Below are 23,813 nucleotides of genomic sequence, written 5' to 3'. Positions count from 1 at the left end.
TGGAGCTTCAAATGTTTTGTTCTGGATTGGGATTGATGGCCTTCAACCACCTCTGCAGTGGCTGAGCCCTCAGAGGTCCCAAAGGAGTCACTACTGAAATCATATCCAGCACCCTTTGAAACTGGGTCAGTTCCAGAAACCTACCCAACCAAAACTGTTCTAAGAGAATGAGCAACTTCATAACTGTCTGAGGGGAAAGGAAAGCTGTCATTGCAAGGGAATTCAGGCAGAGACCCACAAACATTGTATGCTGTCTTGGCTCAATATTGCACATCTTCATATTTACACTGAAACTTTGGGGGAATGCTTCCGCTGGGGTGCCCCCTGGGGTAACAGCAGGCCTGATACCCTTGTTGGTCCTGTAGTTGTTTTTTTTTGCACTATCAACGGAGGCTACAAAATCTGAGTAGAGTCAATTAGGCTCATGGTGTCATGGTCACCGGGTTGGCAGCCTCTGTAAAAGCTACCGACAAAATAGCCAAAGCATTAACTGGCATACTAAATGATCAGTCCTGCTGCATTCCTGGACTGGATAGTGTGGGTTGGCAGACACCCACTCTGGACCAAGAGACACTAGGGCTGCCATTTTTCTCCCAACTGGTGAAATATCTGCCAGCCCAGTCTCAGGTCCATAGTGGGGTCTTGTCAGTTTATGACAGCCTGTATTAAACTGTGTGGCCCAACACAGAAGTGCTCAAATAGGCCACTGGCAGCTGAAGTTGTTTTAGATGTTTTTGTGAGTATTACTCACCCATAGTGCCCGTGCACAGCTAATAAAAGAATTCCACACAGTCCACCTCGTCAGGCGTAGTCATTTTAGGATAGTTAGAGCGCCTAATTCCTGACTGGCCAAAGAGGATGCCAAACTGGTATACCCAAGAAAGCCGGTCCCAGATCAGTGGAGAGGCCCAGCAGCCAGCCTGTGTAATCACATTGATGCAGTCTGCACCACAATGCAAGTAGAGAGCTAATGGCCACTGCCTCCTCAGTATTGTCTGTGCATCCACTTGTATGCGTTCCTGCCATGTTTTAGGCACTATCGTGAGTCTGCCCATGTAAGCCAGACATGGACTGATTGAGCCTCAACATTGCATCAGTTGTCATCTTTACAATGCCCAGGTCTGGTGTCTCAGACACCCTGTGTACCCCAATAAACTCCTTGTGTGGGACAAGGTCAGTGTTGACATAGTGCAGACAGACAGAAATATTCTGACTACCATCAACAATGAAAACTGAACAATTAGAAGAGACCTCATTTTATTTGCAATGCATCAAATTGCTGTATTGGCACTGATGATAAGAATTTCATCCTGTGATTTGGGTTCTGTTGACACTATGGTACGGTTTCTTAACCACCTCAGTAAAATAGGGTCATCCTCTTCTGCCCTCAGTGTCAAGAGCTGATATAGATTACCACTTTCATTAGTGCTGCCTCTCAAGGCTTGACCCTGTCTCACCTGTCTGGATTTGGCTGATGTACACTCAGAGTCATGTAGTGGCAGTGAGCTTGGGTGTTTGGGTCTACTGTGAATTTCTTATTGGCTTTTTTTGCAGTTTCTTTAAGTATAGACAGGAAAGTGGGGGGTGACAGGCAGCAAAAGGCCACAGGCTAGAATGAAACCCATGCAGAGGACTGATAGTCTCACTACATGAGGTGTATGCTCTACCTACTGCCATGTCAGTGCCATTCTTGCTGACAGCTTTCAGGACAATCTGAGAGAGCATTGTTTGTTTGAAAAGTTCATATAATCCTTTAATCCGCTGGGTAAAATCAAAAAGTAAGAAATATCAATTCTGGCCCCTGCCATTAAGCTATCAAGGTAAGGTAAAAAGTTCAAGCAGCTAGCCAGGAAAGGGAGCAGTCTGACTCTGTAGCTATGCACAATCACAGTCAGACTGTTGAAACACTCTTTGAAAGTGTAGATGATGTCTTCAAGGCATCAATATGTCCTTGTTAAAATGCTGCTGGTCTTTAAAACCCGGTAGTCATTGCTACATGGCTTGGAATAAGCTAACTGGTCAGCTAGATGATCACACATTTTCGTTCGTAGCAGGTGCACTGCTAGCTGAGCAGGGAGGGAACGTCATGTGAGATTGAACAGCCGTAGACTGTAGGGCTGAGGCTGCCTCAGTGCTGACCAGTCAACACAGTATGAAACTGTGCATACACAAATCTACAAAAAATGTTGACCTTAGTGTGGACAGTGGCACAGACTCAAGATTCAAAGATTTAAGGTGTAAGCTGTGGCAAAAGGAGCATACTGTCAAAGGTGTAGCACTGCCAGAGAGTATTAGAATGACACTCTACCACTTCTTCACCTTTATTGAAATCCTCAGCATGTGAGCCAAACTGGGGAGCAGAAGAGTTCAAGCTAAGCAATGCACACACAGCAAAGTTCAATGGTTTGCAGCAGTACCATAGTAGAGCAGCCAGGAGACGGTGTTGAGGCAGAGGATCGAATAACCAGATAAGTACATAGTCCAGGCAAACACACCAGCAGGGAGCAGACAGAAGGTAAGTCGAGGCCAGGCAGAGAGTTGGGGAACCAGCGGATGAGGAGAATCGCTTACGTGGCGCACACACAGTGGCAGAGATTCCAGCGGTGAGGTGAGTAGATTCAATCCACAGGAACACACCGCCAGGAAAACAGGAAAACACACACTGTGATGTCATCAGCAGGAATCGTTCCTCAACCACAGGAACCGGCAGGTCAATACCCAGGACGTGTGGGCAGAGCTCATGGTCAGAACAGGAGGCTGAGGTGACTTCCGGGATTCAGGCGAAGCGGGTGAGTCAGAGACAAGAATAGTCACAACGTGGAATCAAGAGAGTCTTGCATCAAGGAAGGCGAAAGACAATCTGGCAATGAGTGGATGAGCTCAGGGGGTTTAAATACTGGTTTGTTTTGAGATGAGAAGGAGGTGCATGCACAGGTGAAAGGAGTGGGCTGATGAGGAAGGAGTGGATGGCAGGCAGAGAGGAGCAGAGGCACAGTGAATGGAAAAGAACTGAAATAGTTGAAATTCAGGACAGGAGAGTTGGGCGTCAACATGTCAGAAGCGCTTGAATAGCAAGTCATCACTAAAGTTTATGGTCCTAATGCATGTAAACTTGCCACCGTATGAACAGTGGTTAAATGACTCAAGTACGTACATAAGTACGTAAATTTAGAAAATTATCAATATGAAGAAATAATCACAGATCTCCACTGTCGTACCAGTATGTGGTGGAGAAGGTGGGCAGGATTATCCATAATGCATAAAAGTTTGTTCACCGTCTTCTTCTCCACCACTGCTTCAAATGTTGTCTTCTCTTCCTCTCTCATTTTCCTTTTGAAGGGCATCTATAACTCATTAAAATAAAAGTGTAAGTGTTTCTCACAGTTGGCTGTTATTTCACATGTAAAGGCAACCCTATTCTGGTTTGATTAACCTGCATTAATGACTTGGTGGGCTCCTGTGAACCCCAGTTTGTCCCACTTTCTGCAGAGTGCTCAGTTTTCTTATCATCAGAAATTATGTGGCTCAGGGTTTACTGTGAGACAATCTGATTCAATGCAAATTACTTTGGAAAATATGCAACATACAAGGGCAAAATCATCCGAAACTCTAAATGTCTTGAAACTACATTCTGGGTCCTTTAGTGGTGCATATTCTGATACCACAGTTTGATTCTGGGCTAAGGTTTAATTTTAGTTTTAATACTTTTGTTGAGAGGATTTGGGACATTTTCTGTACTAGTGAGTTACAGAACCTGAGTCAGACGACAGCAGCCAATCACCACTCAATAGGCCTTTTTTTTAGGCTTCACTCACACACCACAGCATGAAACCAGCAGCATGTGGGACACACCAAGAAGAATTTTTGGAATATTAAAGTTTATTTTTATATGATGTGATCTTCAAATTGTAGGCATAGGTGTTTTTGTGTCTATAATCTGTTTTTCCTTGCTTGAGGAGCACCTTGCTGGTCAAAATGTCAGTGCCAGTGCTAAAGAGAGTTGTTCACTTCTCAACAAAAGCACCATATTCACATAAAAAATAAGAATAAACATTTTTTTCTCAAAGCTATGATGATAAAATATATTAATACAAAAACACATTTTATTCAGAAATATAAAAAAATATGTTTGGTGACAAGAGGTGAAACATTTTTTGTAATTAATATAAATACAAGATTAATTCATAAATAGGTTTTACATCATTCAAAAGGTATAACATATTTGCAAAAATATACACGGTCTAAACAAGAATACAATATTTCACTTTTTGTTGACACTGAACCAAAGTGTGAATTAAGTGTGATGCCTGAGTTTGTGTGTGTGTGTGTGTGTGTGTGTGTGTGTGTGTGATCTCTTCAGTGTCTGTGTGTTCAGGGTTCAGACTTGGAGAGACACTGAAGTCCTGGGAACCTCCAGCGACGACTGTTGCTGTGGATCCTCAAGTCCAACCATTCCTGCTGAGCAGCACCCAGAACCAGACTGGAGAACAAAATAAAGACAATACAGTTCTTACTACTGAGTTCCATTACATCAGCGCTAACGGGTTTAGTTTGATTCCACAAAACACAGTACTAACACAGAACCATACCAGTCAACCAGGGAGAAGCATTAAAGGGACAGTATCACTGTGCAGAAGGAAGCGTGCATCTACTCATGGATGAGAGGCTTGTGGCTTCACAGGATGAAAACATTTCCTGTAGCCTCTCGTCCATGAGTAGATACATGCTTTGTGATCCGGTTGGTAGGTGTAGTTCAGCAGAAACAAAATAGTTCCCAAATGAAACTGCTCACGACAAGCTGTGCAGATTATCTTGAGGAACAGGGACATGATTGAATGTTTTTCAAATATATTTTTTGAGCGCCATCTGTTTCATCATTACAATGGAAAAAAGGCAGAAATCTCTATGTAATTTTTTATTTTGGGGGGAACTGTCCCTTTAAGCATATCACCTATTCCAAACCAGATCAGCACCTCCATGTAGGAGGTCACAGAACATACCTCGGAGCGAGGTAAGGTTCTCCGGGGGTGGATGGGTCCACTGGAGGGAGGTCAGTGGTCACCACCGAGGGGTCAGACTGGGTCAGGTCCTCGCCCTCCATAGACCTCAGGTTGGTTATACTGCTCCCCACCACCGCGTCAATGCTGTCTCTGCTCATGTTGGACGGACCTGAAGAGTCACACAAAACTTACTGCCACGGGCCTCCGTATTTTTTCTTAAACAAACTAATGAATTACTGCATCATTAAAGCTTTCAATCACCAAAACACGTCTGTTCTAATAAATTCATTACTGTAGAGACACTCTAGAAGGTCTCAAAGTTTTTGCTTTAACTTTTTTGAAGATGCGATCCACGCTGTTCATTGCCATATACTTAACTAGAATTGGAGTTGTCAAAATTATTTGAGGCGGGTGGAGGAGCGCTGCAAGTCGAGTCAGTACAAGGAACGCCACTTTTTGGAAGTGCAAATCAGGACACACTACAGCTTCATACCTGTCCAGCTCATGGACTTTTGAGGAAAACCAGCTGCATTTCTGTAGTCTTGGAAATCAGTCAGCTTCTGATTCTTTCCTTATTTTTCCCTTTTCTACACACTCCAGGTTAGGACTAGTACTGGATAATCAGCATTTAACCCCGAGACCTGACAGGTCTGTATCACAATACTGACCTGAAAAATGAATATTAGCAGAAGGAAGCGTGTAGCATCCCTGCACACACCTGTCACTGACAAATTAAATGCATCATTAAATATTAATTTTCAGTTGATTATCAATAGATACCAGGAGTGTCACAATTTCAACATTAAATCAAAAATCCATTGAAATGAGATTTCAACTTCAATAATGAAAACAAAGGCAGAATTGGCAATTCTCTCAGTATGATTTCTTTTCTCCGTCCATTCCTACAGCTTACCAGCCATTATATTACACATGATAACATGTCGTCTACATTTTTAAAGAAGAATTTGAAATTGTTTTCAGGGCATAAAACCAGTGATCTGTTGATCTTTACAAGTCAAGTTTCAATAGTCTAACAATGGCATCAGTGCAAAAAAAAAAGTTTAAATTAAAAAAATCGAATAGAATCGTGACCTTAAAATTGAAGGTCAAATCAAACTGTGACTCCCTTAATAGATACAGATATTTATAGACATTCACAAGAGAGTTTCATGCTCCAGAGATCCAAGCTGCTCTGGCAGAAAATAGAACATGGAGCCAGAACACGATGCAGCTGCTCGTGGTGGACACTGTGGGGGTTATGCAGCTCGTGATGCAGTCTGACAGTCTGAGACACGGGACAAGACTCATGTCCAGCAAGACAACAAGTCCAAACAAAGCCAGAAATACACTGGAACGGCTTCAAAACAGCACGAAACGTATTTGTTACTGGAGTGGTTACACCATAGTGTCAGTTACTGTCAAGTCCATGTCCTGGTGTGTGCAGCACACAGAAAAATGACATTTGAAAATCTTAAAAGCCTCATTACTCATAATAGATTTCTAATCCACAGAACACAGTCAGTGGTTTTCAGTGAACTGCTCTGTGCAGAATAAACAGTCTCAATGACCTGCAAAAAGTAGAAAAAATACAATTTCATTGGATGTCAAATCACTTTGCACCTATTTTCCAACTTCTAAAGTAAATGACCATGAATATGAAGTGTTATTCAGCTTCTGAAGTACCAGACTTTAAATATGGTTCAATTTCCTGACTTTCTCACTGACTTTGGCTACATTCAAATCACTACAGTTTGTTTTAAAACTGTTCTAAAATGAAAATCTCCATCCAGACAACCATTTTAGCACCGTTTCAGGAATAATCTGTCCATACTAACACACCTGAAAACATGCATCACATGACCATTCATATACACCGGGCATGCACATGCTACTGTTAACAGGAAGCAGTCAGTTAACAGGATAACAGGACATAAATGATGAGACAGAAAAACATGACTGCTCTTCATATAATCTTCTGAGATAATACTATTTAAAACAGTGGAAATGTTCCATTTTCCTTCATGCATTCATGCATTTTCAATGTGCGTTTGTGTCTACAGATGGTGGCTGAACCCACAACCAGCAGGCTAACCAAAGCTAGCAGCTACCATTTAGTAGCAAACTTTCAAACTTTGGTGCATCAAAACAAACCAGCACATTTTCATCTGAAACAACTCGTCCAGATGCATTAGTGGTTTTCTTGAGTCTTTCCTCATCACTCGGGTAATACAACAAGCATGCTAACTTTGTAAGTAACCTTTAGCTCCGTTAGCTGTATCATGATCCACACTGCAGCTGTCAGTGGCTCAAAACTGCCGGAATCAGACCCAGTAAGTCCAAGAGTGATGCTGAACTGTAGGTTGGATGTTGTTGTTCACCTTTACCTCAGAATAGATAAACGTCTCTTTTCTTGATAAAACGCCAGCAAAAGTAATGTTAGATCTAATGGTCTCTGGCTGCCATAGCCTGTAGCCTTCCAAATGTCTCCATTTTAGGTGTCCTGAAATAACAGGCTCGTGTGGTGACATAGCAGAACTTATGCATTTTAAAACAAAAACATAGGCCTTTGTCACTGAGTGGTGTGATACTCACAGCAGCGTGTGAACGGCTCCCAGGCTCTGGGCTGCAGGTAGGGTTTGGCTTGTGGCTGCTGCAGCAGACACACCACTGCTGAGTCCACCTGCTGAAAAACCCTGCAGACAGACAGAGAGAGGGATTACCCAGCCTGCTCACCAACAGTGAGGTGGACAGTGATTAGCACAGGTACAGGATCTCTTCACCTTCACCTTCAGATATTATCAGGAATGAAAGTGACCGGTTCAAATGAGTTAAAAAAAAAAAAAGCAATGAGAAAGCTTGTGACAATGAAACTAAAGAAAATAGACAAATCAGCTGCAGCAGAGGAGAAGCTGTTAGTGTGTGTGCGTGTGTGTGCGTGTGTGTGTGTGTGTGTGTGTGCGTGTGTGTGTGTGCGTGTGCGTGTGTGTGTGTGTGTGTGTTACAGCAGGAGGTCAGAGCTCCAGGTGACACTCTGGAGCCACTGCATTGCCTAGCAACACAGCAGAGTGTGTGTGTAACAACTGTGCTCTTTCTCCGTTGTAATGTGTGTCTGTGGGCTGCAGCTGGTGTAGAGTTTGTACTGTTTACACAGATCTGTGATGTTCCATCTACTGTTTGTTTATCTCCTGCAGCCGTTCCCAATCTTAAGAATGGCGTGGCCCATTGTGAAATCTGAAAATCTTCTGCAGCTCGCCCAACCCTTTAATCACTACTCTGATCAACACAGAAGACGAACTGTACCAATGACAAAATATAAGATACATTCTGGTGTTAATGGGTACTGGTGTCGAGTTTTATCCTGTATTTGGTGACCCATCACATTAAGTGACACTGATACCAACAGAGTGCTTCATACAAACCTTTTCTTTCATTTACGTGGCATTCTGGCGTGCTGAGATGCCAACTCTGCCAAATGCACCGCGCTCGACTTCATCATCACACTGTATGTAGCTGCTAGCTGTAGCTGCTGTAGTGAACCAATCACACGATGCACTGAACTGAAGAATGTCTGCAGTGATTGGCTGTAACCCTAACCATACAAACAGTCTTTTTTCAAGACCTGGGTACAAAAAGGATTGAATGCAGGCATGATTTGACTGGAGACGTTTCGATACTACTTGCTACTGATACCTTAAAGGTTTTGAGTACTGATACCCAGCTTTAACACCTGCTAAACTAGGTCAGATAAATTAAGAATAACACATTATTTAAATCCCATGGTTTTCTTTTTATAATTATGATTTTTTGAGGACAGCTTTCTAAGTGACCCAATAGAGAGGCCAAAGAGCTGGAGGTCAGAATGTTTCACTGCAGCAACAGTTTGATCATGTGTGAAGTGATGTGTCCTTAGATAAAGCAGCAGCAAACTGTGTGGTACATGGTACGACTGTGACACTTTCACAAACATGTAGGCCTTATTGATTGGACTCTTTCTTTAATGAAATATACTAAAACATGTTTGAACTTCACTTGAACATTCAGACTTCAGTTATAGAGAACAGCACTTCAGTAATCAATACAGGAGCCTGGTGTGGTGTCGGTGACCTAAGACTACATTACACTGAGGGGAGGGTTATTATGAACAGTTTAAGAACAGGATGTAAGACGTGTTGTGATACTGTACCGCAGGCTGAGCAGTCGCTGGTGGAGTTCAGCTGACAGGCCGTATCTGTCTGACTGGATCAGCTCTCTGATTGAGTCAAAGTCCTGCTTCAGCTGCAGAGCTCCCTGCACACTGAGGATCAACAACAGATCTACTGTGACTGAAGAACACATCAGGAACATGCTGCACCATGTACACTAAACACGCTGAGCGACAAGGAAACACACACACACACACACATATATGTACACAAAACATGCATTTATCAGGCAAGCATGCTGTTTGTTGCACAGGCTCACACTTTTCATAAACATTTTCTAATTGTTTTAGTTGCTAAAATTATGTTTTTAGTATATATTATATATTATTATTATATTTTTTTGCCTCCTGATCATTCATTCGTTCCTTTTTTTATTTTGAGCTTGCTTCTCTGCATGTTGCCTGTCTTCAGCAGTCAGTACAGACACACACCAGGAACATGCTGCAGTTTTTTTTTAAGTGCCTTCAATCATTCAGGTACATGTTGGTGGACATCAATGATTCTATGAGCAACAACATACCTGAACTTGATCTTCTGTCTCAGGATGTGTTCCATCCACGCCTCCATGAAAGCTGTCATCGTTATACTCAGTGCTTGGACGCGGGCATCGTCAGAGAAGGGCGCCACCCCCTCTAAAACCTGACCAATCACAGTCTGAGCTGCCAGACACGCATACTCGCTGGGACTGCTGGGAAAACCTGCGCACCGACAGAGAAATACACAGTCAAACGTTTGTATTGATGTTAACCTGCGGTGAGTATCAGGCTGGGCTGCTAGAAATCCTCCAGGTCCCATGACAGGCGACACCAGTCTCCAGCCCTGACCAAACTTTACTTAAGCTGCATTAACACTCAGAGAACAGAGCAGACACTCTGCTGCTAGACCCAGCTTTACATCTACAGTTTATCTGCTTAGGCTAAACTAGCATGGCCGCCCACATGAATGGCTTGAGAGGAAGTATCACCTGAACGTCAGGGCTCGCTCAGTCCATACACTATCACTGTCTACCTGGTTCCACTAGTCTTTTCATCAGTTATGCCCCTTGACCAGTTTTTCTCATTCACTTCAGCTCAGTTCTCAAATGAGAACAACTGAACTGAAATCATCAGACTCAAACTCTGATCAAAATCTGTCAGACTACATGCATATTTCATGAATATAATTTGCATGAAAGATCAAAGGTGATTTTTCTGTTTACAGTAAATGTAACACGGGTTTAGTGGAGGGTGAATCCAAGTAAACGCAATTTATCACCTCTTTAAAATCAGGCTGACAGTTTACTCATCTATTTTCAGATCAACTGGATCAAACAATGTGAGGGAAATGGTGGGGAAAAAATCAATATTTACCACTAAATCCCTCCATTTAACACATTAATACACAAGTAAATAAAAATACAAGTGCATATCCCTTTTCTGTGTATTACAGTTCTGTAAAATATTGACTCTTCCCTGTAAACTTTTACCTGTTTAAATCTGAATCGAAAACGCTCAGTGTGATGCATAATAAATGTCAGCAAGACAAAACTGGTATTCTTGTTTAATACAGTAAACAGTCGGTGTCAACAAAAAAGTAGAACAAGTGTAGAAAACAAGAACAGAGGGGACTGTCAAGGTGAAAAAACAGCTGATGAGACATCCACATAAAAATCCTTCGGAGCGGTCCTACATGGCTGTTCAAAATTGCTTGCTGCCTGACTTGCTCACCCTCACAACCAAACAAACAAAATCCAATCTTATTTTCCTTCACCACCTCCGGCGAGTTTACTCTCACTGTCTGCTGCTTGACTCAGTAATGTCTCCAGGTGTCTGATCCTCGAGACAGGCTCGTTTTACACCCCGACAGAATGTGCTGCAGCGAGGCTGTACCTCAACAAAGAGAACAAGTTACTCTTAGCATGAAGTTAATCCTGCCTGCCTCCACGCTCCACACTCCCCTCCAGCTAAGTTTCTTCTTTTCTATCATTTCCAGAATCATCCGCTGATCCTGCTGGATGTCTGAGAGGCCGCTGAGACGTCGAGCAGCCTGCTCTTACCTCTGAATCTCCTCTACGACCAGCTTCCTCCTGCTAACTGCTGTTGCTTTGCTCCTTGAAGCCTGTACTGTCCTCAGTCCCTGCTGTACCTGTCCAATATCCCGACAGTAAGTCTCAGCGCTGCCCGATCCTGTAAAACTACCTCTTTTATGGTCCATCACCTCCCGGCTGAGACTGTCGCCAAATTCAAAGACTCTGATTACATCTCCAGCTGTTCTTTAGCTTATTTAAATGCCTCTGTTAAACTGATTATAGGGAACACGATCAGCATTGTGCAAGTTCACACTTAAAAAGAGCGAGCTCACAGTTCAGTTCACAGGATTAAAATGATCTAGGTCACATTCATTTCTTTCATTTCTTTTTTAATTTCTAAATTCTAATAATAAGCATTTGCTTTGCTTAGAATTTGCTTTGAATGCAGATGATGCCTGACATCTAAAAGAATCTGAACCACAGAGAAAAAAACATAAGTAATATTATTAGATATCACAGCAGTTTGAGCTCAGTGTGATTATTCTGAGGTGTGCTTTTATTTGAGATACAGCGGATTAATATGACAGGTTTTTTCAGTGTTTCAACTGTCCTCACCAAAGGGACAATGCTCTGACGTTTTGTATGAAATTTAATATTACATTCTTGTCAGTATTAGTAGTAGTCTGTGAGTTATCAAGGATAATTTTACAAAGATGTTACAATTGCCCCAGGTCTCCCCTACCTTAAAATTTTGAATTAGTATCTCAAAATGATGACTTAGTATGTAATTTTGAGAAAGTTTCTCATTATTTTGACAGAAACTAAATGTTTTGAAATACTGAATCCTTACTTTGAGATTCCAAAACATTATTTTGCCAAAGTTTCTCATTGTTCTTTTTTTGGTCATATTGGCAGAAATATATGTCCATAGACAGAGATGTTTGGAGATGAGTGTGTAACATAGAACTATCTGTGTATCTGTGTGTAACAGACTCCAGCCTGCAGTGGAGTTCATACACTTCACTGATAAACCACAGAATTATAGATAAACACGAGGCTTCGTTAACAAAGAAAGATTTTATATCACGTCAACATATTCACACTCTCTCTAAGCTCTTTTACACAACACTGACTGTGCTAAGACAGCGTCAGGCTCCCAGCCACTCTTTGATGTAAAATAAAGTTCATCTTCCCTCCAATATGTGCTGGTGTCCCTCTGTCAGAGAATGTGTGTCAAAGCAATCGGCGTAGCATTTCTGTATTATGTAGTGACAAGTTGGGTTTACGCTGTTTATGAGTTTTAACCCCTGCAACAGTTCAGCACATATCTGTTGTTTGAGTTTCTGTGAAAGACTGTCCACTAAAAGCAGTCAGAGGTCAGTACCTGTCTTGAGTGTGGGTCTCCAGTGGACAGCAGAAGGCATGGTCTGTTCAAAGATCTCCCCCGACATCCTCTTACAGTCACTGGAGAAGGTCTTCAGCATCAGAGAGGAGAAGCTCTGAGAGACAACCACACAGAGGAGAGGAACGTTTCATGTCCCTGAACAGCCGTCAATAGTAGAAAATATTAAATACTACAATGAAAAATGGTCGATCCATACATGCTAGGGATGGAACAGATCAAGTTTGTCACAGTAGAGCTGAAGAACAGCATCAGATCTCAGTCAAAAAGGCTTGTGCAGAAACAAAACTTGAAATAAAGTTATCAGGGAAATAAAGCCTTGTTCATTCTTAGAAATAAGGGTTCAGAAAGGTTCTTCCTGAAGGGCCGAGGCTCTACCCAGAACCATTTGCTTCTGAAGAACATGTATTTAAAGAAAGTGTCCATTAAGAACCCTATTTGGAAGAAAGAGTTCTTCAAGCACTGTTGAAATCCCTGAAGAAATCATCAAGGGTTCCTTGTAAGACCAAGGGTTCTGTTAAGAACCTTTTCCATCCAAAGAACCCTGTTTTGATGAAAGAGTTCTTCAAAGAATGTTGAAATCCTTGAAGAAGTCTTTATCCAAGGGTTCATTGTACCGTAATATAAAAGGGTTCTCGGTAGAACCCCCTGGGTGGGTTCTATATCAAACCCTCAAAATATAAAAGGGTTTTCATAGGAACCTCTCATAGGGGGTTCTGGATGAAACGTGTCACAGATGGTTCTGGGTAAAACCCTTTACGTTGGGTTCTAGGTAGAAAGCGTTAAAGCGTTAAGAGTGGAATCTTTATAAAAAAGGTTCTACCAGGACCCAAAAGGGTTCTCCTATGGGGACAAGCCAAAGAACCCTTTATGGTTCTAGTTAGCAGTTTTCTTTCTAAGAGCCAATAACCCAGAGCAGCTTGTCTTGGACAAGGCAAGAGGAGACGGCAAAGAACAGCTACAGGATCAACTTTGCTTCTTTTTCATTTGAAGTCCATCATCTCTGCCTCTGATCAGCTGGAAACCCTCAAACACAGCTGGTGTGTTTGTGTTCTTGTTCTCTATTCCATGCAGTCCTGACTACTCTGACAGCATCCGCACAACAAAATGTGTGTCACCTGCAGCCTGGACACAGCTCTGTCCAGTGCCGCGAGCTGCTGCTTCAGCAGAAGCTGGTTGTGTTTCTGAAGAGTGGAATGATGGTCGCCATCTGACTTCATCATCAGTGACTTCATCTGATGCACCATCGCCTCTAATGACTGTCTGAGAACCTGCAGAGACAAACAGAGAACCCATCACAAAAACTGAAGCTGATTTCATTTCAAGTTTTTAAGGCAAAATTTTGGACTGGTGTCCTGAAATACAACTCAAAAGACAGCCATGGTCACTTCAGCTGACAGTATATTAGGACAGTCTGTTTCGAAGGAAAAACTTTTCACCTTTTTTGACATTTTAAAACTAACAACTATTAATTGATTAATTGGGAAAATAATCGACTGTGAAAGTAATCACTAGTTGCAGCCCGAATCAAGGCAAACTGTTTTCTTTCTGTTATTAAACTCTGATCCTTCATTGACTAAAACACAGAACAGTTTCTGAAAGAGTCACCTACTTTGAGGTCTCCCTGTGTGATGAGCAGGAACTTGTTGAGGCTCCATGAGGAGAGGAACTGGTAAGCCTTGGACATGACCCACACTGTGGACAGTTGTATTGTGGCTAACGCCAGGCTGACGGTCTGTCTCTGGAGGCTGAGCCTGGAGGGGAGGAGGCTAAAAGAACCTGGAGGGGCGGGGGACACAATATCATGGTGAGTTAGCCTTTACAGATAACCTAGAAGAAAAGCATGCATACCATTAGCACAGGAACAGAACCGACTTCACATTCCTGTGCATCCTGAGAAGCTTCTCAACACGCCCGCCCCTCCAGGATGCCACAGACACAAAAGCAGCAAAAGCTCACAGCTCATTTTCAACTCAATAAAATGCAACACTATCTAGTTTCATTGTATTTGAGAGAAGGAGAAGGAAGACATCTCTACAGCCGAAATCTCCAAAACTCTGCAACTCAGCTCTTACATAAGTTCTCATTAAGCTGTAGTAACATTTATACATAAAATATAAATAAAATTAATAAATAAAATTATTTTTACAGTTTTCTTCATTTTATTCTGGTTCAGATTACAGAGGCACAGCAGGCATCCTGGTTCATATTAATTATTAATTATTCACCCTGACGCTGGCTCTGTGATGATGCTGTTTCAGTGACAGACTGGCACACACTCAAGTCGAAACATTTTGATTTATACAGCCCAGTGTCACAAGTCACTTTAATAAATCAGTTGATAGTTAGTCACATCAGCAGCAGCAGCAGCAGCACGCCCTCCTGCGTTCTGACAGTGGAGGCGACACTGTATGTGTAATTTTACCTGAGGCCCGGCTGTTCGAGTGCTGGCAGCGCAGAGATGACAGCAGAGGAGGGGACAGCTGTAAGAAATGCTCCATGGTCACTGATTTCATCTCACATGATGGCATCGCAGGGCTGCTGCTGTGATTTACATCCATGAGACATTTATCTTTCAGAGCTGAACCTAAACTTCTGCACATCACTGAAGACAGACAGACAGACAGACAGACAGACAGGAGGAGGAGAGAGTGTGTGAGACAGTAGGTCAAAATAATACAAGAGACAGACTAAAAAGGGTTTGTTTATCTATAAAGGCTTTAGTTTCTAAGTTAGAATTAAATCAGAAGCATTAACCTTTGATCTGGACAGAAGATCATCACTTTCATTAAAGGCATTTTAGAAATAAACTTGAGTTTCTGCTGATAACCAATTATACAATGATAACATCAAATACACACATTCAAATATGTAAAAGCCAGTCGAACTGATTAGTATCTCTGCCTGTTACACTGAGACAGTTTCTGTTTCTACAACAGATCTGCCTCCAAGAACATTTTCCCCAGGAGTGGTTTGCACATATGTGTGTGTATTTGTGTGTGTTCTCACCATGGTCCCACTGAGCACGTGCTGTAATGGCTAACAGATAAACACTGAAGTCCTCCAGCATGGCTCTGCACTCCTTTGGAACCAGATCTACACAAACAAAAGCACAAAACTAGTTATTTGTGTTAAGCAGTTTATCCAACAATTCACAATCTCACAATCACAAGAAGTAAATACAAATTCTACAAATCCCCTCAGTATTTTATATGGCAACAACATTGTTTTTAAGCATTACTTTTATTGCAAGCAAACAAAAAGTTTTTATTATTTCAACTTTATTCTCGACAATTCCACTCCATCCTCAAGGCGGATCAGTTGGTTCACAACATTTTGACTTTATCCTCAACTTTTCAGCTTCACTCTAAACATTTTGACTTTAGTCTTAAGAATTTCGACTTTGTTTGACTTTATTCTCAACACTTCGACTTTACTCTCACGACATGTCAACTTTATTCTTAACATTTCAACTTCGTTTTTGACTTAAGTCTCAAAAGTTTTGTCTTATTCGACTTTATTCTCAATTCTCAACATTTTCACTTTGTTTTCAATTTTATTCTCAACATTTTCACTTTATTCTCTACAGAATAAAATTCAGACATATAAAACAAAAACAAAAACTCACAGAACACTGTACATGGTGCAAGTAATGAATAAAATACAGATAAACAAAGAAATAAGACATGGCTGTTAGCTATATAGCAGCAGCTACAGGCGACTGTGTTGTAAGACATGTTGACTTGACTTGACATGATCGTCTTACCCGTCTCTGAAGCTTCACTGATCCTGTGCAGGATTTGGAACACCCCGTGGCTGTCTTGCAGATTGATGCTTCCTGCGGTGTTTCCTGCCTGCGGCACATGCAGCCGCAGCCACAGGGCTCTGCCGCACAGAGTCCACAGCAGGCTGCGGTACCGTCCAAACAGGTCAGCAAAAACCAGCGACTGACCGAGGTCCAACCACTGCACAGAGTGAGGCCAGCGAAGACAGCCTGACTCTGCCGCTGTCCCTTCTGCTCCCAGAGTCTCTTCCTTCTCCGACTCTCCATCGGCCCCAAACCCTGAGCTGAAAGACACAAACTGTGTGTAGTGATCACACAGGGACTGACTCCCTGTATATCCCTTGGTAATGAAGCATGCTAATAATGAACACAACAGACAGTGGTCAGTACTGACATTACCTGACAGTGGCTTCTGGCCTGGCTGTTATTTCTAGTTCAGTCCAGTCCTGCTGAGCTCCGTCCACATGTTGCTCCTTGTTCATTTCAGTGCTCTGTCTCTTCGGTTCCACTGAATCAGCTGTATTTATGATTGCAGAAGTGTCAGTGTTTCCATTTGATGATAACACATCAGTCACTGTATTTTGGAGCAGCTGTTCAGTTGGTGCCTCTGGTTTAGGTGGAAATGATGCCAGTGGAGCGAGCAGGTCATTGGAGGAAACAAGGAGCTGAAACAGGAGCTCTACTGAGGACTGATCCTGTTGGCAAAGCCCTGACAGAGGCAGGACAGAGCAGGTGGCTGAAGGTGGGGAAATGGTCTGGAACGGTTTACAGTTCTCTAAACTGGTCTGTGTTTCTAGCTTTGGTTGGACAGAGACCAAGGCGTCCACACTGGTCTGGGCTACACCAGTCTGGGACATGTGTGTTTGGCACTGACTGGTTCGGTCTTTGTTAGAGGCTTCTGTTCCATGTTGGACGACGGCGGACTTGGCAAATGCAGGATGGTGGTTTTCTAAACTGGTCCTGTCCAGATGAAGGTCAGGGGTGCAGAGAGGAGGAGTTTTATGGCAGCTGTGATGAGAAGATGAGCGATGATTAACAGAGAACAGAGGGGAGGACATGAGGTAGGTATGCTGAAGTTGTTCCCAGCTCCACTCAGAGGTCCCACAGTGGGCTCTGCCCCCCTGACTAACAGAGCTACGAGAACATGCGTAGGCCTCGCGGTTGGTGTGGAGCTGACAGATGCGATGGCTCTGCTCAGAGGCCCAGCAGTGCAGCTGTTTGGCTGCCGTGTCTGCACGATGCAGAGTTAAAATCATCATCAGCTCTTTGACTGAGAAGGCAGCAGGGTGAGGTCCTTTGTGGTGTGGAAGACTAAAATCCAGAGTTGAATAATGTGCAGCTTGTTGCAGCACTGCAGTCCTCAGCTGGGTGCTGCTGTGCTGCGCTCTCTCCCACACTGCCTGGTTATAGAGGTCCGTACCCACCACAATGTCCTCCAGGACCTCTCTGGGTACACAGTCTAACTCAGTCTGGGCCACAGCAGACAGAATGACAGACACATAACGTTCCATCAGAACCAGCGCCTGCAGACCCAGTAAGTCCAGAGTCTGTTTGATTTCCAGCAGCAGCCTGCTCTGCTGGACCAGAGCGGCTCTCAGGTGGTGGTCAGACTGGACTTTGGAGAACAGACAAGACCAGTGGTTGAGATGGACACGGAGCTCCTGGTTCAGCGAGACGAGACAAACCCTGAACGAAGACCAGCCAGACGGGGTCTGGAAAGGAGAAGAGAGGAGAATCCTCGTGTTTCACTGTGCAAACTGATTTATAAAATAAAGGTCTCAAATGTTTAACACTGTCTAAACTACAGCTGCAACAATTCATTGATTATTAATCGATTATAAAATGAATCACAAACTATTTTGAAAAACAATTAATCAGTTTGAGAAAAAGAAAAAGTTCTCAGATTCCAGCTTCTTAAATGTGAATATTTTCAGGTTCTTTCACTCCTTATGACAGTAAACTGAATATTTTTGGATTGTGGACAAAGCAGGACATTTGAGGACGTCATCTTTGGCTTTGGAAAACACTGATTAGCATTTTTTCACCATTTTCTGACATATTACAGCCCAAATAACCAATCGATTAATTGAGAAAATAATTGACAAACAATGAAAACAATCATTAGTTACCTCAAACACTCATGCAAGAACTTTGTCACCAATAAAATATGGTTTAAAACTGTCTTTGAGTCAAAAAGAAATCAATTGCTTCCTAGTCTGCCTCGAAGAGGTGGTCTCAGACTGCTGTCCACGAAAATCTCCCCCCAAAAGAAACAAAATATGTTATTGATGTTATATATTTATGTTATCTTCAAACACTGTAGTTTGTGTTGTTTGTGTTTTCAAGGATTTCCAGGATGTTCCTCTCAGGTTGTACATCCTATTGTACAAATGGCCAGAAGTGTCACTGGACAGCTCAGTTACTTTCTGTAGTGTAGCTGTGGCTGTCAGGAGTGAACTCTCTGGGTCTGTGTGACGGGGCAATTAGTGCTTTTTTACTGACGTTTACAGTTTAGTCTAACCTCGCCGAGCGTCAGGTGTGGTTTCCTCTGATGGTCCTCCAGCAGCTGGCTCACTCTGGATATGTACGCTGCGGCTATGCGAGCCCTCCTGGTGTACTCGTGTACGAAGAGCAGCAGAGACCGCTGCTCCAGGAGCCTCAACAGAGCTCTGTAGTTCCCCTGCAGGGAGGAGGAGGAGGAGGGCAGGAAGAGAACACCACCCTCTGCCGGGAGGTCTTTGTAATACACCTGAGGGGGCAGGAAGAGAAAAGGTACAGACTCTCACATTCTGACACTGCTTTTACATCTTTTTTATCTTCACGTTTCCTCAGTTTATACAAATTGTTCTGCTAACTCACAGAACCACACAGGACGACCTGAGCTGCTTGGTCTCTAAACCACACCAGTGCAGCATCTCACATCATTCCAGTTTTAACCTACATAATTCTGAGGCTAATGTTGTTCATTGTTTCCTCCTCCTGTTTAAGTTCAGCTTCCCTGTGATCCCTGGAACTCACCTGGGGAGACCCCATCTGTGCCCCGCTGACCAGCTGCCACTGAGGGGCGACGGTCAGAAGAGCCTGCTGCAGACGCAGGAGGCGTGCAGAGGAGCGGGACGCCAGGTTGTGAGCGACTACAAAGTTTCCCTCCTCGTCTTCCTCATCCTGACTGCGGCCCTGGAACAGCCACTTCAGGCTGGGGTTGAAGGTGCTTCTGATCAAAGTCTCAGCTCGCTGCAGGGAACGGGAGATGGACCTCTGGGACCAGGAAGCTGGAAGGACACACGTTAGGCATTAACAAGTTGTGAAGATGTTCGACACACTGGTGAAACTAAAAGAGACAACTGAATGCATCATTCTGAAAAATGTTAAAATGTGAGCAAAGGGCTGAATGAGGTGGATGTGGTGCACAGGACAGAGCTAACCAGACAGTGTCAGTCTGGAGTTGTAGCCATGCTGTTAATCATCATCAAGGGAAAGAATACAGTCTGGTGGAGCTGTCATCAAAAGTCTGAACCATTGTACCAGAATCGAAAAAAAATACTAAGTAGATGTTTAGCAAAACGTAGTGTTAACTCCTGTGAATGATGACACCATTGTATTTACTTTATTTTTCCTTTCTTCTGTCCAGCACCCAGTGTCTATCACGTCTGGATGTGTGTGTGTTTGTAACCTCTTTACGTGTGTACACAGTACCATCAGTGGTCGGATCCTCTGTCACCACGCAGGAGCTGCATCTCCTCTGAAAGACAAAAAGGAAAAAATGCAAAAAAAATATTACTGGCCTTAGTTTAGTTCTCAAATATGTTACATGTAGGATTTTTTTTCTTTAATATGCAAACTTTATATTCAGGCTGAAGGTGTTTGTGCGCATGTGTGTGTTAATGAAATGGCTTTAAAACGGCAATTTCTTTTCAGAATTACAGCCAGACCAGTTTGAACTTATGACAGATATAGAGCTCCAAAAAATCCGACATGGTGTGTGTTGGAGCCACAATGTACTATGAAAGATGGTTGAGCTTGGTAAGTTTTATGCAGGATGATGATGGTGAAATTAGTATTCAAACCTGCCATGTTAAAGAGGGTTAAATAGGAAGTACGTTTATATACAAATGTTGTACGGATGATATTTCTGTATTTTTATGCCTTGTTGTGAGAACATACTACAGCTACAACAATTCAGTGATTATTAAATGGTTATTAAATTAACTGCCATCTGTTTTTTACAATCAATTTAGTTTAAGAAAAAAGGTCAAAGGTCTTTTACTTCAGCTTCTTAAATGTGAATTTTGTCTTTACTCCTCTCTGACAGTAAACTGAATATCTTTGGGCTTTGGGCAAATCAAGACATTTGCAGACGTCATCTTGAGCTTCAGGGAACACTGATCAACATTTTTCATCTGTTTCTGACATTTTACAGACCCAAAAACTAATCAGTCGATCATAAAAATAATCAAAGCAAATTGACACATCAGTCTGATCAGAACATAGAGCACATCTGTGAACAGCATATTGTTTAGTTTTGTTTTCATTTACATATATTTATTTCTATTTTATAGTGTTTTACCTCTTTTTAAGTCTGTATTTGAAGTCTGTTGTTGTTGTGCGTGTGTGTGTGTGTGTGTGTGTGTGTGTGTGTGTGTGTGTGTGTGTGTGCGTGTGTCTCCACCACAGCTAGACTCTAACTTAGTACATGAGCTGTTTGGAGCTGAACAGGTAGTGCACAGTGGATTTACCGGAGCTTTTTCATTGATCTGTGCAAACATGCAACCAAACCTCTGAGCTGTACGATGCTAAAGAGCTCAGCAGAGCTGCAGGCTGAGGCATCAACACAAGAAACACCACAGAAAGAGCAACCAATTGATGGATTAAAGTAAAATATAAATTGGTACTTAGAGCTTTGTACAAAAAAAAAAATCCAAACTGACCTGCTCCTTCTCTGGACAGCATGACTCAGAATTATCACAGTCTGAAAGAAAGAAAGAGACAAACAAAACCCTCAACCATCACATATCTGGAACAAAAAAAACTAACTAAAAAGCATCACACTGTCACCACTGGATGGACATGTTCATGCACCGCGGTTTGTATGTTGGCACTTCTCTTCTCCTCTCCCTTTCTTCTGTAGTGTTGTGTGGTCATGATGTAAATATCTGTCATGTAATGTAATTTATATCTATATTTTTAGATTGAAATATGCCGTCTGTCACTATGTACATGCGTGTGTGTGTGTGTGTGTGTGTGTGTGTGTGTGTGTGTGTGTGTGTGTGTGTATCACCTGCTGTCAGACCAGGTTCTCCACCAGGATCTTTGAGAATCTCTGGATTGTTGTGATCCATGCAGACAACACCGCTAACCTGTCATCAACAGACAACATATAAATTACCCAGGAGAGGGAAGTTTATGGATCATATAGGTCGTGACTGACAACATGGTCTGTACTCCAAAGGCTGGAGGTGGCTAAGGTGATAAAATAAATTTGCTGTATTACCAGTAGGTGATATAGACAAAATAACAGATCGTATTTTTGTCCAAATACAATAATATCATGATATCAATACTGCAGCAATATTGCAGTTATGACTACTGCTGCTTTCACACAATATTTACAGTAGGTTTGCAAATTTTGTGCATTTTCCTTAATCGAAAGTTGAAAGTAGAAACAATCAATTAATCATCAAGATACATAACGCATGTTTTTTTTCTTATTTTCATTATTTTCTCTTTTTCTTTTTATTTTAAGATCAAGCTTAAGTTTTCTTATTCAACAACTTCACTGGCCAGACAAAACAATGTCAAATTAGGCACAATTACTACCATTTCTAGACTATTGTTTAATTAGATTAATAAATGAATTGTTACAGCTATATTGTCCATATAGTCCAGCCATGATTTCTACATTGTTGCAGTGCTTCTTTTTCTTAAAGTAAAGGATGTGAATATTAATGCAGCTCTCAGGAGGAGATAAACAGACTCTTCTGAACACTGATTTATGTTCTTGAATAAGAAGCTGGTGGTTTAGTGTTTGTTCTCTCCAGCAGCAGCAGTCTTAACTCAGTTAGCAATTGTTAGCTAAGCTAACGGTGTTTTTTAAATCTGTGTCTGCGTGTCTTCGTGTTTATCACATTCCTTCAGTGAAACGGACACAGAGAAACAGCTCTGGTATTATTGACTTACGCCTTTTTTGTCCCCGTTAATCCAGAGCTCAGGGGAAGTGTGGTTTAAAATAGCTGCTGTTAGCCAGGCCTGAAAACAGCATGTAAACGGCGCCCAATCAGAAGAGAGCGTCCCCGGTTGTTATGGAAAACAGAGGAGGCGTCTTCAGCCGCACGAGTCCGTGTTCTCCTTCAACATCACTTCATCCGATAGATGCTTCATCTCCGCTGCAGGGCTCCGCTCCGCTCCGCTCACAAGGACGCGTTCTGTTTAGGTTTCCCATTGGCAAAAGCCGTTGGTAGTACGGAGGTAGTATCACCTCAGACTGATGCTCTGAGCCAGCCAGGAAGGCGGAGTTACAACACTGCAGAGCGCTGATTGGTCAGAGAGAATCGTCACTAACTTGAACAAAAAAACTTTATTGAACATGCTCAAATGACAAACAGGCGTTATTATGGCATACTATAACAAGGAGGAAGAAGAGAAAATCGATGGAGAAAAGAAAATCAAACTAACATTGTTCAGGCTTTCAAAGTAGGAGCCTTTGATTGTCTGTCTGGCAGTGTTGAAAATATATACACGTTATAATGAGTAATAGACTGAGTTAACACATTATCTCGTTGTTTTTATTTCCTCTCATCAGGAAAGGAAATAGAAAATTTCATAAATTAGACAAAATAAGTGCATTATTTTTGCTCTCATCGGTGATACAATGTACACATTTTAAATGCTTAATAAAAGGCGCACTGTTTGTTGACACAAACCTTAAATTTGCAGAGGTTTTTTTTATCCATAGTCTACATATTTGGCGACCCAAATAAAATCTCCTGTGACCTGCCTGTGAGTCTCTTGGAACTATGGGATCAAATTACATAATCATGATACCATACTGTCTTACAAAGGAAATAGGCAGAACCTCCCAGCAGAACCAGAAAAAAAAAGTTTTTAAAGTTTACTTAAGTCTCCAGCCAAAATACTTGTTGGTAGATAATTGGATATGTGGCAGTTTTATAGATTTATATTAGGTAATTATTTCTATATATTAATCCTGACTTCTGATTTGACCTTTGCAGAACTTACCAAAAATATTTGGTAATACAAAAGCACACTTCTATTAATGAGCACCTTCCATTTTATCTGATCACTTCAGCTTTAAAAAGCAGTATGACAAATATGATACAAATCCCTAGTCTGATAATTATAAAAAATGAAATTGCATCTTTTACTGTTATTCTTTACATTATTGTTAATATTATTATTA

At 42.0% G+C, this 23,813-nt stretch overlaps 1 protein-coding gene across 1 annotated transcript; it reads right to left on the bottom strand.

Moving 5' to 3' along the window:
* Positions 1-4,015: 4,015 nt before the first annotated feature.
* ccdc142 (coiled-coil domain containing 142) lies at positions 4,016-22,881 on the bottom strand. The gene is made up of 18 exons (XM_084718574.1): positions 22,574-22,881; positions 21,675-21,753; positions 21,325-21,365; positions 20,093-20,138; positions 19,415-19,668; positions 18,918-19,145; positions 16,796-18,108; positions 16,379-16,680; positions 15,622-15,708; positions 15,038-15,217; positions 14,225-14,391; positions 13,731-13,883; positions 12,595-12,709; positions 9,723-9,900; positions 9,184-9,294; positions 7,593-7,693; positions 5,001-5,169; positions 4,016-4,480 (listed from the first exon to the last, which is right to left on the bottom strand). Exons 2-18 carry the CDS (start codon positions 21,733-21,735, stop codon positions 4,372-4,374), a joined length of 3,615 nt encoding a protein of 1,204 aa, XP_084574700.1. The 5' UTR covers positions 21,736-21,753; positions 22,574-22,881; the 3' UTR covers positions 4,016-4,371.
* Between the last annotated feature and the right edge of the window lie 932 nt (positions 22,882-23,813).

Source organism: Lutjanus erythropterus, chromosome 5, assembly GCF_056507025.1.
Source record: "Lutjanus erythropterus isolate fLutEry1 chromosome 5, fLutEry1.hap2, whole genome shotgun sequence".
NCBI lineage: Eukaryota > Metazoa > Chordata > Actinopteri > Lutjaniformes > Lutjanidae > Lutjanus > Lutjanus erythropterus.
Note: the sequence above shows the minus strand (reverse complement) of the source record. Positions and strands in the feature narration are given on the sequence as shown.

Excerpts from the sequence above, each read along its gene's own strand:
- ccdc142 (XM_084718574.1), bottom strand. The coding sequence starts at position 21,735 with ATGGATCACAACAATCCAGAGATTCTCAAAGATCCTGGTGGAGAACCT. Across the intron at positions 18,109-18,917 it reads CACACCTGACGCTCGGCGAG|ACCCCGTCTGGCTGGTCTTC; the intron begins GTTAGACTAAAC and ends TCTCCTTTCCAG. Across the intron at positions 9,295-9,722 it reads AGACAGAAGATCAAGTTCAG|TGTGCAGGGAGCTCTGCAGC; the intron begins GTATGTTGTTGC and ends GTTGATCCTCAG.